The sequence below is a fragment of the Anomaloglossus baeobatrachus genome, chromosome 1, assembly GCF_048569485.1.
Source record: "Anomaloglossus baeobatrachus isolate aAnoBae1 chromosome 1, aAnoBae1.hap1, whole genome shotgun sequence".
Classification (NCBI taxonomy): Eukaryota; Metazoa; Chordata; class Amphibia; order Anura; family Aromobatidae; genus Anomaloglossus; species Anomaloglossus baeobatrachus.
The window spans coordinates 794,008,089-794,024,455 of NC_134353.1; the positions used below are offsets into that span (position 1 = coordinate 794,008,089).

At 42.4% G+C, this 16,367-nt stretch overlaps 1 protein-coding gene across 1 annotated transcript; it reads left to right on the forward strand.

The window, feature by feature from the left end:
* Positions 1-344: 344 nt before the first annotated feature.
* Positions 345-16,157, forward strand: TICAM2 (TIR domain containing adaptor molecule 2). The gene is made up of 2 exons (XM_075324993.1): positions 345-360; positions 15,255-16,157. Exon 2 carries the CDS (start codon positions 15,281-15,283, stop codon positions 15,929-15,931), a length of 651 nt encoding a protein of 216 aa, XP_075181108.1. The 5' UTR covers positions 345-360; positions 15,255-15,280; the 3' UTR covers positions 15,932-16,157.
* Positions 16,158-16,367: the final 210 nt, after the last annotated feature.

Sequence of the window (16,367 nt, forward strand, 5' to 3'; positions counted from 1 at the left end):
GATATTTTTGATCAAACCTTCAAATTAAACATTACAATCTGCACTTGAATTCTGTTGTAGAGGTTTCATTTCAAATCCAATGTGGTGGCATGCAGAGCCCAACTCGCGAAAATTGTGTCACTGTCCAAATATTTCTGGACCTAACTATATATATATAAAAGATCGCTGCTGGACAGGTCTTCGAGGTGAGATATGTATCATCGAGGTTGGCAGCATTGGTGACGTAAGCCCGGAGCAGGCTCTAGCACGTATAGTGTTTAGAGAGTTAATAGGGTGTATCAGGGCTGGGTTTACGAGCAGTCACAGAGATGGGTGGGACTGGCTGCTCACATATCCCTACCCTGGTCCTTGGAACAGCAGGTAAAAAACAGACCACTTGTCTGATTTAGGTCTGTGTGTGGATGTGTGCAGATATCCAGTATTGTTTGTTTTTGCTAAGGACTAAGAGCTGGACATTAACCCCAGTGCGGTGGCAATTGCAGTAATATTTTTGGGGTTGATGTCAGCTGTGTAATGTCAGGTGGCATCAAGCCCAGGGGTTAGTATTGGAAAGCTGAATGCAGCTCTGACTGTGAATATCCTTAAAGTACAGCTATTCACATGGGCCTGGTAGTGATGACAACTGTCATCATTGTCACTGGGTCTTGCTGATCTCACTGTTGAGCCGGCAGCTCTGATGAGAATTGGCATCACTAGCCGGCAGCTGTGAATAGTTGTACTTTACTGATATTCACAGGTGCCGGAGTTGCATTCAGGCATCGTAGACTACGATGTAGGATTTTCATGGGAACATTTATAAGAATAAATTGGTGAACAAGAGATAGTGTGAGGGTCTTTATTCATATAAACTATTTTTTCCTGCATGTGTTTTTGGAGGGTTACTTGGTTAATTATGACGGTGTCTGATAGTTGCCTGTTCCTTACTAACACCAAGACTTGATGCCAGATGGCACTACACAGCTGACATCAACCCCCAAATATATTACCTCAATTGCTGCTGCACCAGGGCAATCTGGAAGAGCCGAGGCAAAGTGTCAGAGTTGGCGCATCTAATGTGATGCACCAATTCTGCGGTAGCTGTGGGATGATATTCTTAGGCTGAGAATAGCCCAATAACCATGGACTGTCCCAGCCTAATATCAGGCCCCCGTTGTCGGCTTTACAGTGGTTGGTTATCAGAAATGGTGGGGACCCCACATAATTTTCAAAATATATTTATTTAGTTCCCAGCAGCGACCTGGGAGTCAGAGATGCATCTAGGCATCTTCCCCATGCTGTTCCCATTCCAATTGTTCCAATTGAGTGCTGTTTAATCACGGTGTGGGTTTAAGTGATTTAATAAAATATTTAAGTTTTATAGGGACAGTCTATGTGCATGTATTTTGTTATTCCCTAGTTGTTATCACATATATGAGTCCTGTTTCCATTCATGTCAGCCATTTTCCAGCCCCTCCCAGCCCTCCTATTAGGGTCTCCTGGAAAAACCCTAGAGTTTCCCATTGACTTCTACTATGCTTGTTACTTGAGTCAAGTCTGTCCGAGCATCCGACCTGCTTGACTCAAGAAAGAACTGGTACTCCGTCCAAGAAGTGTCCAAGAGATACTGATATGATAATGTAAAAGTAGCAGTTATACTTTTCCAAATGTAGAGAGGCAAAAATTGTCTGTATCTTTAAAAGGTTACGTCAGACAGTAAAAGAAACATACCTCGTTGGGCAAGTTGTGTTTTAAAAAGCACATACAGTGGATACGTAAAGTATTCAGACCCCTTTAAATTTTTCACTCTTTGTTTCATTGCAGCCATTTGGTAAATTCAAAAAAGTTAATTTTTTTCTCATTAATGTACACTCTGCACCCCATCTTGACAGAAAAAAAAAACAGAAATGTAGAAAATTTTGCACATTTATTAAACAAGAAAAGTTGAAATATCACATTATCATAAGTATTCAGACCCTTTGCTCAGACACCCATATTTAAGTCACATGTTGTCCATTTCCTTGTGATCCTCCTTGAAATGGTTGTATTCCTTCATTGGAGTCCAGTTGTGTTTAAATAAACTGATAAGACTTGATTTGGAAAGGCAAACACCTGTCTATATAAGATCTCACAGCTCACAGTGCATGTCAGACCACATGAGAATCATGAGGTCAAAAGAACTGCCCAAGGAGCTCAGAGACAAAATTGTGGCAAGGCACAGATCTGACCAAGGGTACAAAAGAATTTCTGCAGTACTCAAGGTTCCTAAGAGCACAGTGGCCTCCATAATCCTAAAGTGGAAAAAGTTTGGGACTAACAGAACTCTTCTTAGACCTGGCCATCCAGCCAAACTGAGCAATTGTGGGAGAAGAGCCTTGGTGAGAAAGGTAATGAAGAACCCCAAGATCACTGACTATGCTCCAGAAATGCAGTAGGAAGATGGGAGAAAGATCCACAAAGTCAACTATCACTGCAGCCCTCCACCAGTTGGGCCTTTATGGCAGAGTTGCCTGATAGAACCCTCTCCTCAGTGCAAGACAAAGACTGCATAAAGTTTGCAAAAAAACACATGAAGGACTCCCAGACTATGAGAAATAGGATTCTCTGGTCTGATAAGACGAAGATAGAACTTTTTGGTGATAATTCGAAGTGCTATGTGTGGAGAAAACCAGGCACTTCTCATCATTAAAAACAAAGAGCCTCATAACCGGTATGAATATATATAACCATATATCCCAATATCCCCCAATATCCCTCTGGGGGAGCTTCTTTGTCCCTGACATTCATTATTTGATTATGGTGATTGCTTCATTACCATTTCCATGGTACTTATCATGACTTAAGCGGGCTTTACACGCTACGATTTCGCTACAACGATCTCGTTGGGGTCACGGATTTTGTGACGCACATCCGGCCGCTGTAGTGATGTCGTAGCGTGTGACTCCTAGGAGCGATTTTGGATCGTTGCAAAAACGTCCAAAATCACTCCTCGTTGACATGGGGGTCCGCTCCCAATTATCGCTGCTGTCGCTGAGGCGAAGTTGATCCTCGTCCCTGCGGCAGCAGACATCGCTACGTGTGACACTGCAGGAACGAGGATCATCTCCTTACCTGCCTCCGGCCACAATGCGGAAAGAAGGAGGTTGGCGGGATGTTACGTCCCGCTCATCTCCGCCCCTCCGCTATCATTGGGCGGCCACTTAGTGACGTTGCTGTGACGCCAAACGGACCGCCCCCTTAGAAAGGAGGCGGGTCGCCGGTCACAGCGACGTCGAAGGCCATGTAAGTACGTGTGATGGGGGTGCGCGTTTTTGTGCGCGACGGACAGTGATATGCCCGTCGCGCACAAACGATGGGGGCGGGTCTCATGCTAGCGATATTGGGCCAGATATCGCAGAATGTAAAGCCACCCTTACTGTTCTTATCTGGCACGTGCACTTTGGTAGACGAGCGATGCCCAGTTATATTTATTCTATAGCACTGACTCATTCCTCTTGCATTGCATTGTGATTTACTATACTAAATATCGTATCTCTGCTCCCATGGGTTTTCTATCCTCTCTGTAAATCCCACATTAATATTTTTCAGGGCACTTTGAGTCCCCCAGAATTATTACCCTTCCATGTGGTTTTAACCCTTTTTTATCATGGCCCTGATTGTTTGTGTGTCATTTTTAATCATGTAATTCAATAAAATAGTTATCATTTTGCACCATATATACTCCTTTTCCTCTGTTTTTTTCACTGCTCATCACTTGCCCAATGCAATCCCAACTGTGAAACACGGTGGTGGCAGCATCTTGCTATGGGAGTGTTTTTCAGCTGCAGGGACAAGACGACTGGTTGCAATTGAAGGAAAGATGAATGCGGCCAAGTACAGAGATATCCCTGAAGAAAACCTCTTCCAAAGTGCTCTGGACCTCAGACTTGGTCGAAGGTTCAGCTTCCAACAAGACAATGACTAAGCACACAGCTAAAATAACAAAGGGGTGGCTTCAGAACAACTCTGTGACCATTCTTGACTGGCCCAGCCAGAGCCCTGACCTAAACCCAATTGAGCATCTCTGGAGAGACCTGAAAATGGCTGTCCACCAACGTTCACCATCCAACCTGACGGAGCTGGAGAGGATCTGCAAGGAAGAATGGCAGAGGATCCCCAAATCCAGGTGTGATAAACTTGTTGCTTCATTCCCAAGAAGACTCATGGCTGTACTAGCTCAAAAGGGTGCTTCTACTCAATACAGAGCAAAGGGTCTGAATACTTATGACCATGTGATATTTTAGTTTTTCTTGTTTAATAAATTTGCAAAAATTTCTACATTTCTGCTTTTTTTCTGTCAAGATGGGGTTCAGGGTGTAAATTAATGAGAAAAAAAATAACTTTTTTCAACTTACCAAATAGCTGTAATGAAACAAAGAGTGAAAAATGTAAAGGGGTCTGAAAACTTTCCGTACCCACTGTACAGCTACACTCTAAAATGCGAACAATGAATAAGGGAACTCTTACTACTATAGGAATATTTGACAAAAGAGATACTTAGCTTATGCAATGGCCAATCCATGTGAGCCCGGTTACTAGCGACAAGGTGTATGTCAATATACCGGGAAGCTAACTCAAATGTTTCTGAGTTAAAAACCTACTTTTCTGGGCAGCTAGGATCCAGCTATACAGGAGAATGAACTCAGCCTGGTTACAGTGAAGAGTGCTTAATCAGAAAGAAATCCACTACAAATGTATCAAAAAGACTGACCCGCACATCCAACAGATGTGAACAGGTGCTAGCTGAAAACATAATATAACTACAATACACATACAGCTGCACTCTAAAATGCTAACAAGAAATAAGAGAACTCTAGTATTGCGTTACTACTATAGGAATATTTGAAAATAGAGATACTTAGCTTATGTATTGGCCAATGCATTGGAGCCTGGAAACCAGCGATAAGGTGTATTTCAATATACCAGGAACCTAACTCAAATGCCTTTATCTGGGTTAAAAAAACCTACATGTCTGGGAAGCTAGGATCCAGCTATAAAGGAGAATGAACACAACCTGGTTACAGGGTGGGTGCTGAATCAGAAAGAAATGCACTACATATATATGAAAAAGGCTGACCCGCACATCCAACAGGTGTGAACGGGTGCTAGCTGAAAACACAATATAATTCAAAACACATACAGCTGCACTATAAAATGCTAACAATGAATAAGGTTACTCTGGTATTGTATTTCTGTTATAGGAATATTTGAAAAAAATAAATACTTAGCTTAAGGACCCTAACTCACATGCCTTTATTTCGGTTAAAAACCTACATGTCTGGGCAGCTAGGATCCCCGTATATTAAGATACACCTTGTTGCTGGTTACTAGGCTCAAATGCATTGGCCAATACATCCGCTAAGTATCTCTTTTTTCAAATATTCCTATGGCAGTAATGTAATACCAGAGTTCCCTTATTCATTGATAGCATTGTAGAGTGCAGCTGTATGTGTTTTGTAGTTATATTGTGTTTTCAGCTAGCACCTGTTCACACCTGTTGGATTTGTGGGTCAGTCTTTTTGATATCTTTTTAGTGTTTTTCGAGGTGCTGCTGATAACCTTTTGGCTTTACCCAGAAATAAACGAGATAGGATGATGAAACTTTACATTTATTCCACATACTCTCCACTGATGTCAACACACTTCTTACATCGGTATTCCAAGTTCTGTAAGCCTAGCAAAAAGAAGAATTTTGGTTGTGCCTCAAACCAGGCATCCGTAGCAGTCATGGCATCACAAATGGTGCAAAATTTAGTACCCTTGAAATGTTTCTTCAGGTGGAAACAGATGATAGTCGGAGGAAGCTAGATCTGGTGAATAAGGTGGGTGGTCAACCAGCTGGAAGCCCAGCTCTGCCAGTTTTGTCGTGGTCGCTTGTGCAGTGTGAGCAGAGGCATTGTCTTGCAGGAACAAAATTCCTTTGGACAGCTTGCCGCGCCTTTTGGCCTTCAGAGCTGCCTTCAATTGGTCCAAAAGTTCAATGTAATACCGTGTATTGATGGTGGAACCCTTTAGAAGGTATTCCACGAGCAGCACATACTCCCTATCACCTTAATGGCTGATGTTTGCACCCTGAACTTCTTTTGACTATGAGAACCACTGTGCCTCCACTCTTTTAACTGCTCCTTGTTTTCAGCATCATACACATAAATCCAGGTCTCATCCATAGTGACCAGTCGATCCAGGAAGTTCTTATCAGTCCGGAAACGCTGACAAATGGACTGGGAAGTTTTCACTCATATGCTTCTCTGATCTGTTGTCAAACCTTTGGGGACCCACTTTGCAGATAGGTTCCTCATATCCATATGTTTATTGATAATGACACAAACACGTTCACGGGGAATCCCCATGATGTCTGCTATTGCTTTAGCTGAAATTCGTCGATTCTCCAGTATGAGGTTGTGATCTCCTGAACAACAACCACTCTTGGTCGTCCAGGATGTTCCTCATCACTGGTGCTGAAGGGACCTGTTTTAAATTTGGCAACCTAGTTTTTAACTGTCAAGACAAAACAATCACTGATCTTGGGGAGACCAGCCAGAGAAAACACTACCGGTAGCCAATGAGGGTGCTCAATACAGTGACATCCTAGGTGCATTGCCCCCTGGGAAATATGCAAATCAAAAAAGTCCGTGGAGCCTTTGTTAGGAGTCTCAACACAGAAACTATCCAGATATCACTCCGGGAAGGACCTAGCCAAGGAGTGGCTCTTCTTAGGAAACCACCATAACCACCATATGAAGTGGCCCTTTTAGTCAATATCCAACTCTTTAACAAGTTTAAAGATATGACAAGGGAAATACCAAGGCCAGGTATCCATCCACCGACAGCTGTTTCGGGGTATTGCCCCTCATCAGTGTGTAGTAGGAATTTGCCAGGTGGGAGCAATGCCTAGTAGACCAACAAGACAAAACAATCACTGATCTCGGGGAGACCAGCCAGAGAAAACACTGCCGGCAGCCAACGAGGGCACTCAATACAGTGAAATCCTAGGTTCATTGCCCCCTGGGAAATATGCAAATCAAAAAAGTTCGTGGAGCCTTTGTTAGGAGTCTCAACACAGAAACTAGCCAGATATCACTCCGGGAAGGACCTAGCCAAGGAGTGGCTCTTTTTAGGAAACCACCATAACCACCATATTAAGTGGCCCTTTTAGTCAATATCCAACTCTTTGACAAGTTTAAAGATATGACAAGGGAAAGTTCTTATCAGTCCGGAAATGCTGACAAATGGACTGGGAAGTTTTCACTCATATGCTTCTCTGATCTGTTTTCAAACATTTTGGGACCCACTTTGCAGACAGGTTTCTCATGTCCAAATGTTTATTGATAATGACACAAACACGTTCACGGGGAATCCCCACGATGTCTGCTATTGCTTTAGCTGAAATTCGTCGATTCTCCAGTATGAGGTTGTGATCTCCTGAACAACAACCACTCTCAGTCGTCCAGGATGTTCCTCATCACTGAAGTGGCCCGTTTTAAATTTGGCAACCTAGTTCTTAACTGTGGAATATGAAGGGCATTGATCCTCTAATGTCTGTGACATATCACCATGAATATCCTTTGCGGACTTTCCTTGCAGAAACAAGACTTTTATCACTCCTCTGCTCTCAGTTGCCGTGAATATCGCATTAGACTCCGCTATTTTGTTTTCCCGCGAGGGTAGAACACTGTTGCCATAAGCAACAAACACAAAATTTTGAAAACATATATTAGACACATAAGGCTTTCATGTGATTTTATTATTCATTACCATAGAAACAAAAAAAGATCACAAAGCCAAAGACTTATCAGCAGAACGTTCTAAAATAACAAAAATATCCATTGTTGACTGATTCCACCTAGATCTGGCTGAAAAACTTTTCCAGCACCATCAGTCCCTATTTTATGCTGCTCGGAAGTATGACTTCTGCAGCCAATTAATGGCTGTACTGGGTCATTGAAGTAACCAGTTGTTGGCTGAAATTTTTATACAAATACAGGAGAAGAACTGACGGGGCATAGGTAAGGCAAGTATGACCTTTAATTGGCTGCTGGAAGAAAACCAGAAAGAAGGGGCCTAAAATATAACTGATCACACCACTATAAATGACATACAAATGCTGAAAACACCTAAAAGCACACACATAATAACAAAGGAGACAGAAAATGCCCAGAAAGGATAGCATCCACCTGCAATATAAATCAGCCAAGTCAGTAGTAAATGCAAGTGCAAACACATTAGCTCTATATAATAAACTCAGCACAATATTAGATATATACAATAACCAACCCAGCAAAGGACTCTTGTATACTATAATGGAAGTTGTTCCTCATAGAGTCCATGGGAAAGTCAGGCAGGGCATAAAAAAAGTAAAGAATAACATTTAGCAGCATAAAGTAAGAAAACACTAAATAGTATATAGCAGCATTAAGGTTGTTAGCATAAACTGAATCTAAAATGCAGAATCTAATTATGACAAAAAAGGTTGACGCTACTCCCCACGTGTATCGCTGCTTATAGCAGCTTCATCAGGAGAAGGCATTGGTTTTTTTTTTAATTATATGTGTGTGCTTTTAGGTGTTTTTAGCATTTGTATGATCACAAATACATTTTTTGTCATTTACAGTGGATTGCTCAGTTATATGTTAAGCCCTTTCCTTCTGGTTTCCTTCATGCTACTCATCTAACATTGAGCACTTCTTTTTTTACATGATTGTTACTGTGCGTCTCCCAACTTTTCCTCAGTATCTGGCTGCTGCCTTAACTATTTTGTCAGAGTAGACAGCCACACAAACAGAATTCCATCAGCAGCCGCTCACTGGCCGCTGATTGCCTGCAGTGTTTATGTGACATAATGTCACACAAGCTTTGCAAACATTACAATGAGTTGCAGGCTGCATTTCAGCTAAGGGAAAAATATACTATGTAAATCATCTTCTATAGCGATTGCGAATGTGAAAGAGCGGGCAAATGTTATTTTTTCCTGAGTTTGATTTAGATTCAGGCCGGGGCCACATGGGGGACTACTGCGATCCTCGCATGACACTCGGCTCACACTGGCAGCACAGCGGGAGCCGAGTGTCATGCAAGTGTCACTGCGACTGAGGTCCGATCATGCGATCGGCGCTGAAGAGGGGAGGGCCGGCGCTGCGGAGGGGAGGGAGGGATTTATCTCCCTCTCTCCTCCGTAGCCGGCTATTGCCATTCTCGCCCTGCACTTCGGGTACACCGGTGTACTACGAGTGCAGTGCGATTTTTCTCTCGCCCCCTAGACTTGAATGTGTGCGAGCAGCATCTGACTGGCTGCCGGAGGAATCTCTAGTAATGCCAGGCCTGGATTCAGTACCTGCATTGCAACTGAGCTCCGGCATGCAGCCTAGACTGTACCGCGAGCGCCGAGTGATTGATTCCCCGGTGCTTGTGGTTTAGTTCATGTCAGCTGCAGACAGGCCGGGCTAATCTCCGGTGCTCTCACCTGAACTCCGGAGATCAGCCCGTCCTGTCTGTAGCTGTCATGAACTGAACCGCAAGTGCCGGGGAATCAATCACTCGGCGCACTGGGAGGACTGGTTGGCACACCCCAACAAGGTTGCTAAGTTGGCAGATGAGAGGGGGTGTTATTAGAGGGGTAGCACTGCTGCAGCAAGACACGACCTCTGAAAGCTGGAGGAGTGTCTGCTCCAGTAAGGAGGGGAGGTGGGAGCGCAGGGCAGGCTAGAGACGTGCTGGTACTTAGGGACTCCATTATTAGGAGAATAGGGATTGCCGAACAGTTTGTTGCCTTCCTGGCGCTTGAGTTCATCACATCGCTGATCAGGTTGACTGATTACTGGGAGAGGTTGGTGAGGAATCAGCGGTTATGGTGCACATTGGCACAAATTACAAAGGCAGAGGCAGCGGGAGATTAGGGAGATGAATAAGTGGCTCAGAAATTGGTGTAGGAATTAGAGTTTTGGGATCATGGATAACTGGGCTGACGTCTTTGTTGGCTAGAGAATCTACTCTAGGGCTGGGCTGCACCAGCTGTGCTGGGGATAAATAGCTAAAAGGTTGGAAGAGTGTTTAAAGCCCGCAACACACATCCGTGCCTCCGGTACGTGTTTGGTACGTTTTGCACGTACCGGAGACACGTTGACTAATGTTACCCTATGATTGATGGCACACACGCGTAAAATCACATGGAACTTGTGTCCGTGTGTTAAGTACGTGTGTGATTTCCCGCACGGACGACATGTCCGTTTTTGGCCATCAACACGCAGGCACGGACCCGCTAAAGTCTATGGGTCCGTGCCTGCACGGACGGCACACGTAGCATGTCCGTGCTCAGCACGTATCGTCCGTGTGCATTTTTAATCCAAACATCAGCAACATTTGTTTCCAATCTATCAGGTCAATTGTCAAATTGTCAAATGTCCTGATGTTTCAATTGGTGATGCACAAGGCCAAGGATGTTGCCAAAGGACGTTATGGTTATATGGCATCCAGAATTCCATGCAAAAAGTCGATCCAGCACAGTTCCAGTAATTTAAAAATAAAAATCCTTTATTGAAGATACCAAGGGAGCTGGCTGACTCCAAATGGATCCCTGCACGGTGAGATTGTGGTCTCCTAAAGCAGTGAGGTGAGCTGGACACACCCTTGTATATGGTTATATGGCAGTATGCTTGAACTTTAGGTGGAAATTTACGCATTTCTCCATAAAGAATATTAAAATGGCTATGCGTCTTCCTTAGCTTGACAAGGGGGTGGATCCACATCCTTTTTTTCAACAGGTGGTTCATATTCAAGCATATGTCTCCTAACCCCAAACCTCCTAGATATCAACCATAGCAAATACATGGTTGCTTCATTGGAGAGAGACATTTTGGAGTGAGTCTAATGAGTGGAAGAGCCTAAAAACAATGATTTGAAATGTTTTTAAACCTAATCCACCGATGAGGGACGGAAATTGACCAATTAACAACACCAGGATCTCATGATGAAGGATTAAAAACGTGCTGTAGTAGGAGAGAAGAAGGTACAATAGGGTCTTACCTGGTTTACAGGGCGAAAGGTAAAAGAGCAATGCACTCACCTGGCTGGGTTGTGCCAGTCACAACCCCTTTGAAGACGTGGATGAGCGCTTAGGTGGTTCAGCAGCGGCCCCGTCACAGAGCAAAAATTATCAGAGTAAAAAAACTGGAGAAAAACGGGTTTTATGCCGCGCTAGGAAACCACGAGCATGAATATAATAAATTGTTCTTTTATTTAGATCATTCCAACGCGTTTCGGAGACTCATCTGCCTCCTTCCTCAGGGAAAAGAGAGTCTCTGAAACGCGTTGGAATGATCTAAATAAAAGAACAATTTATTATATTCATGCTCGTGGTTTCCTAGCGCGGCATAAAACCCGTTTCTCTCCAGTTTTTTTACTCTAGGAAGGATTAACAACGTTATTTGTGTAAGAATGCTGACCTCTAAAAACAGACGGCACACGGATTGCATACGTACGTATTTTATGCCAATACGGACATTGCACATGTACACACGGAGAGCATACGCCATCACACAAATGTCATACGTACGGGAGAAACGCCCCTAAAAAACGGAACACGGACACGAAAAACGGAACGTGAAACACGTACGTTTTTTATGCGGAAGTGTGTTTTTTGCCTAAACTAGAGAGGGACTGCATGGGAGGACTTTTACTGTACAGGAGGCGAAGATAGTGCAGATAGTGATCTGGGAATAAGTAATGAAATTGTGGGTTGTCAATACACTAAGCAAGAATAGAAGTACAGAGAAAAATATAAATTACATGTACACTAATGCCAAAAGCCTCACTAAAAATATGGAGAAATTAGAATTAATATTGTTGGAAAAAAAATTATGATATGACTGGGACGTTAAGTTACAGGGCTACCGTGTGTTCAGGAATGACTGTACAAATAAGCGAGGGGGAGATGTGTGTTTATATGTAAAATCATCCCTAAAATCCATCCTATGTGATATTATATGTGAGGCTGATGAAAATATAGAGTCCCTATGGGAGGAGATAGAATAATAAAATACTGATAGGGGTTTGTTATAAGTCTCCAAATATAATGGAAGAAGCAGAAAATATCTTCATAAAGCAAATAGATGAGGCAGCGAATCAGGGAGAAGTCATCATTATGGGGGACTTCAACTACCCTGAAATAAATTGGGGAGAAGAAACCTGCAGGTCCAGCAAAGGAAACAGGTTTTTTTACCACAATAAAAGACAAATATTTTTCACAACTGGTTCAGGACCCAACCAGAAGGGAAGAAGGGGGGCACTGCTAGATCTTATATTAACAAATAGGCCAGACCACATATCAGATAGTTGGGTTCGAGGTCACTTGGGTAATAGTCATCACAAAATAATGTTTCTTGTATCCTTTAATAAGATGTATGGTAGAAGGACTACAAGGACACTAATTTCAGGAAGACGCATTTCCAACGGTTATGATATTATCTTAGTGCCATTAGCTAGGACAATGTCCTGAGAAAGAAAAGTACACAAAGAAAATTGGACATATATAAGTAACAGGGGTGTCTCATTTTCACAAATCACAGCTGTCATTAACCCCTTATATTACTCCGATTGTCACTGGAACTGGACAATCGGGGTGAGCCGGGTAAAGCGCTTGGATTGCCACATCTAATGTAATGTGCCAGTTCTGGACATCTGCAGGCTGGTATTTTTAGGCTGGAGGGGCCAATATCCATAGCTTCTCCCATCCTCATAAAACCAGCCACCCCACCTGTCTGCTTTACTGTGGCTGGTTATCAAAAATGTACGGGACCCCACTCCTTTTTTTTTAAATTATTTACGGCCAAAACTTGACATGGATGTGATGGGGCCGTAAGTATCCACATCAGAAAAGCTTGCTGAATGGTTGGTCTGCAACCTTTCAACAAGCTTTTTTCAGATGACAAACTCAAACAAGAACAGGACATACAGGTAAAAATCTGTGATTGGGTCCGGCACCCAGACACCTGGTGTCCAGTACGGACCCTGAACTCTACAGTTCGGGTTCGTTCATCCCTACTTAGGAGTGATCTTATTACAATGTACAAATATATGTGGAGACAGTACAGTGACCTTTCTAACGATTCTTTTACACCTAGGCCTGTGACAGAAACAAGGGGGCACCCTCTACGTCTATAGGAAAAAAAGTTTAATCATAAATTCAGACACATATTCTTTACTGTAAGAGATGTGAGCCTATGAAACTCTCTGCCACATGGAGTGGTAATGTTTGGTAAATTACTAAAATTTAAGAAAGGCTTGGATACCTTTCTTGAAAAATATAATTACTGGTTATGTGCACTTGCTTCTGTGATTGGACAATGATCCAGGGAACTAGTCTAATTGCCATATGTGGCACCGGGAAAGAATTTCTCCCCTAATATAAAGCTTACTGTCTGCCCCATGGGGTTTTTCCCTTCCGCTGAATCAACATGTTACGCTATGGGTTGAACTCGATGGACTTAAGCCCACCTTCAATCTTAAAAACTATGAAACTATAAGCTCCAGGAGACCCAGCACTGACATTGCTGGAACAGCACCAGTGTGGGAGGTGAGTATAAGCTTTTATTTTTTCTTTGAGGGGACTCAAACATTTAAGACAGGATTATCCAAGTAGTGGACAACCCATTTAAGATACCAAACCTCAAGAGCTTTGGCACCTTGAAATTTGACAGATTGCCCCAAAAACAGAAATCGAGACAGGATTGAGAAGAGTCAGAACCAGAACATAGGTGGTTAAGTAGGGTGAGCCGTGCTTCTTTTCTTGTTTTCGAATAGTCTAAATTAAAAGAAAAAATATTAGTTGTATAGGCAATTTAAAGGGGTTTTCAGGATTGAATAAATGGTTGGCTGCTTTTCTATAAACATACATAACAACTATCTATGATGAGCTGTGCTCAGTATTACATTTCAGTCCCATTCACTTAAATAGCTTTGAGTGGTAACACCAGACACAGACATACATGGTGCTATTTCTAGAAAAAGTCAGATCCTTTTTCTGATGCTTAGCAACTTTTGTAGAGTAAAAACTTCTATTGATTATACCTAATGCTACGTAAGGCTATGTGCGCACTAGAAAGTGCCTTTTTCTTAAGAAAACCACAGACCTGCTAAAAGAATCCCGCACAAGCGGTAAAAACTGCAGTAAAACCGCAGCCGCGTTTTTGTCGTGATTTGCCACGGTTTTGCCGCGGTTTGCAGCGGATTTACCGCAAATTGGTCCCTGCGGTTTTTACCATTATCTATGGCAAAAACCATAGGTACCTGCGGAAAAGAAGTGACATGCTCATTAACACTAGAAGTCCCAGAAATTTCAAGCTCCCCCTGAAGTCCCGAAAGAGGGTCAAATGACATACAATAAACTGAATAGAACTAACTAGAAACTAAATGACTAAACTCAATGGAAAGCAATGGCCTTAATTACAGAACAAAAGACGGTGATTATAGAATGTTAGCTAAAATCCTTCAGGTCATTCGACCCGTCTCTGGGTTCCAAAGGTAGAAATGTTAAATGACCTCTCTCTGGGACTTCTAGTGTTAAATCCGTGACGGAAAATCCGCAGGTAAATCCGCGGGTATGAAAAACGCAGTGTGCGCACAGCATTTTTTCAAACCCATAGGATTTGCTGGGGAATGACTGCAGCAATGTGAGACACATTTTCTGCATCAATTCCAAGGCAAATCCGCTGTAAATCCGCAGCATGCGCACAGGGCCTAAAGGGTTTTTCCAGTGTCAAAAAAACCCTGTCACCAGGCACAGTTTTATTTTACAAAAACAAACTGTGTTTTACTCACCTCCCCAGGTCCTGCTCTAAATCTCAGCTGCTGCTCTCGGTGTCTGTTATTGTCTGCAAGGCTGTTAGCTTGACAGTGCTGCAGCCAATCAGTGAGCTCAGTGGCTTTGTTCGAGTACACAGCATGCGCCAATGAGCTCATTAATTGGCTGCAGAGCTGTCAACCTAACATCAGCCTTGCAGACAATAACAGACATCAAGAGCAGCGGCCGAGATTCAGTGGTAGACCTGAAGAAGGTCACAAAAGCAGTTTGTTTTTAAATCAGAATGTACCTAGGGGTAAGATTTTTCAGAAACTGGTGACCCCCTTTAAATATATACATATGTTTCCAAAACCAGAATCATTACATAAAAATAGATGTTGAAACCTACCGTATATAGAAATAAAACCATTTGCCAATAATGTAAATAATTTTATTTTTCATTCAGAATTCCATTTGATATTGACATCAATAATGGACAACACAGCGGGAAAAAGCAAACATGGGAATCAGAGATCAGACACTGATAATGGGGAAAATAAAATCATTGCAGGAGAATGTAATCCTTCAAATTCACTTAGCAAGAGCTGTCCTGCAAAGGAGAAGTCATCTTCCACGATTGAGATCAATAAGGCAAGAGATGAGGATATATTTTATAAGTTTGTCATTTTACATGCAGAGACTGATGAATTAGAGGCAATTCGATTCAAGAACATCCTACAAGACAAATTTAACATCAAACCAGGCATCATATTTGCAGAAATGCCCGCAGGAGAACAAATTCTCAAAAACCTTGACCATGCTGTGAATGGATCCGCTTGGACTATTTTATTACTAACTGTAAACTTCCTGAGAGAAGCCTGGTGTGACTTTCAGTCTCATGCAACGTTAATCAATTCTGTTCACATGCACCATAAATATAACTGCGTGATTCCTGTGAGACCAAGAGACAATTACCTTCCTAGAGAGAAGACGCCATTTGCACTGAAACTCATTAATGCATTAGAAGAAGGGAACCCTGAATTCCCAAAGCAAGTAGAGAAAACCTTCCGGGATAGCCTGTATAAGAAACAGTATGACATTTGGAAGGCTGAGAAGGATGATATGGAACATTCAAGCCTTTAAATAGTTTTGGACTTGATAGTTTAATACGATGGGAATATTGCAACCGTGTGCTAAAATAAACTAGTTTAAAGGGTCCTTCAGAAGTCAGTGATTATCTTGAACAAGGTCACCAGTATTTTATTAGCGTTTCGTCAGTGTCAGTTCTTATCATCAAAATTTGGTCAGAGTTGCATCAATATTGCTAAGATAAAAATAAAAATGATGGAGGTTTTTCAACATAATCATAACAAATAGTCTGTGAGAAAACAGGCAGCATTCGGACAGCATCCAAATGCAGTCCGATTTTTTCACAAAACAATAGCCTTGCATTGGCGAGATCGATCTGAATCTTGGATCAAAGGCCATGATTTTGTGTGGACCACTCGGGACATATTTACAGTCCCATAGACTATAATGGATACGAGTTCTGTCTGTGAAAAACATGGATAGAACTTGC

Bases quoted from the DNA above. Each gene is read 5' to 3' on its own strand.
- TICAM2 (XM_075324993.1), top strand. From the start codon at position 15,281: ATGGACAACACAGCGGGAAAAAGCAAACATGGGAATCAGAGATCAGAC.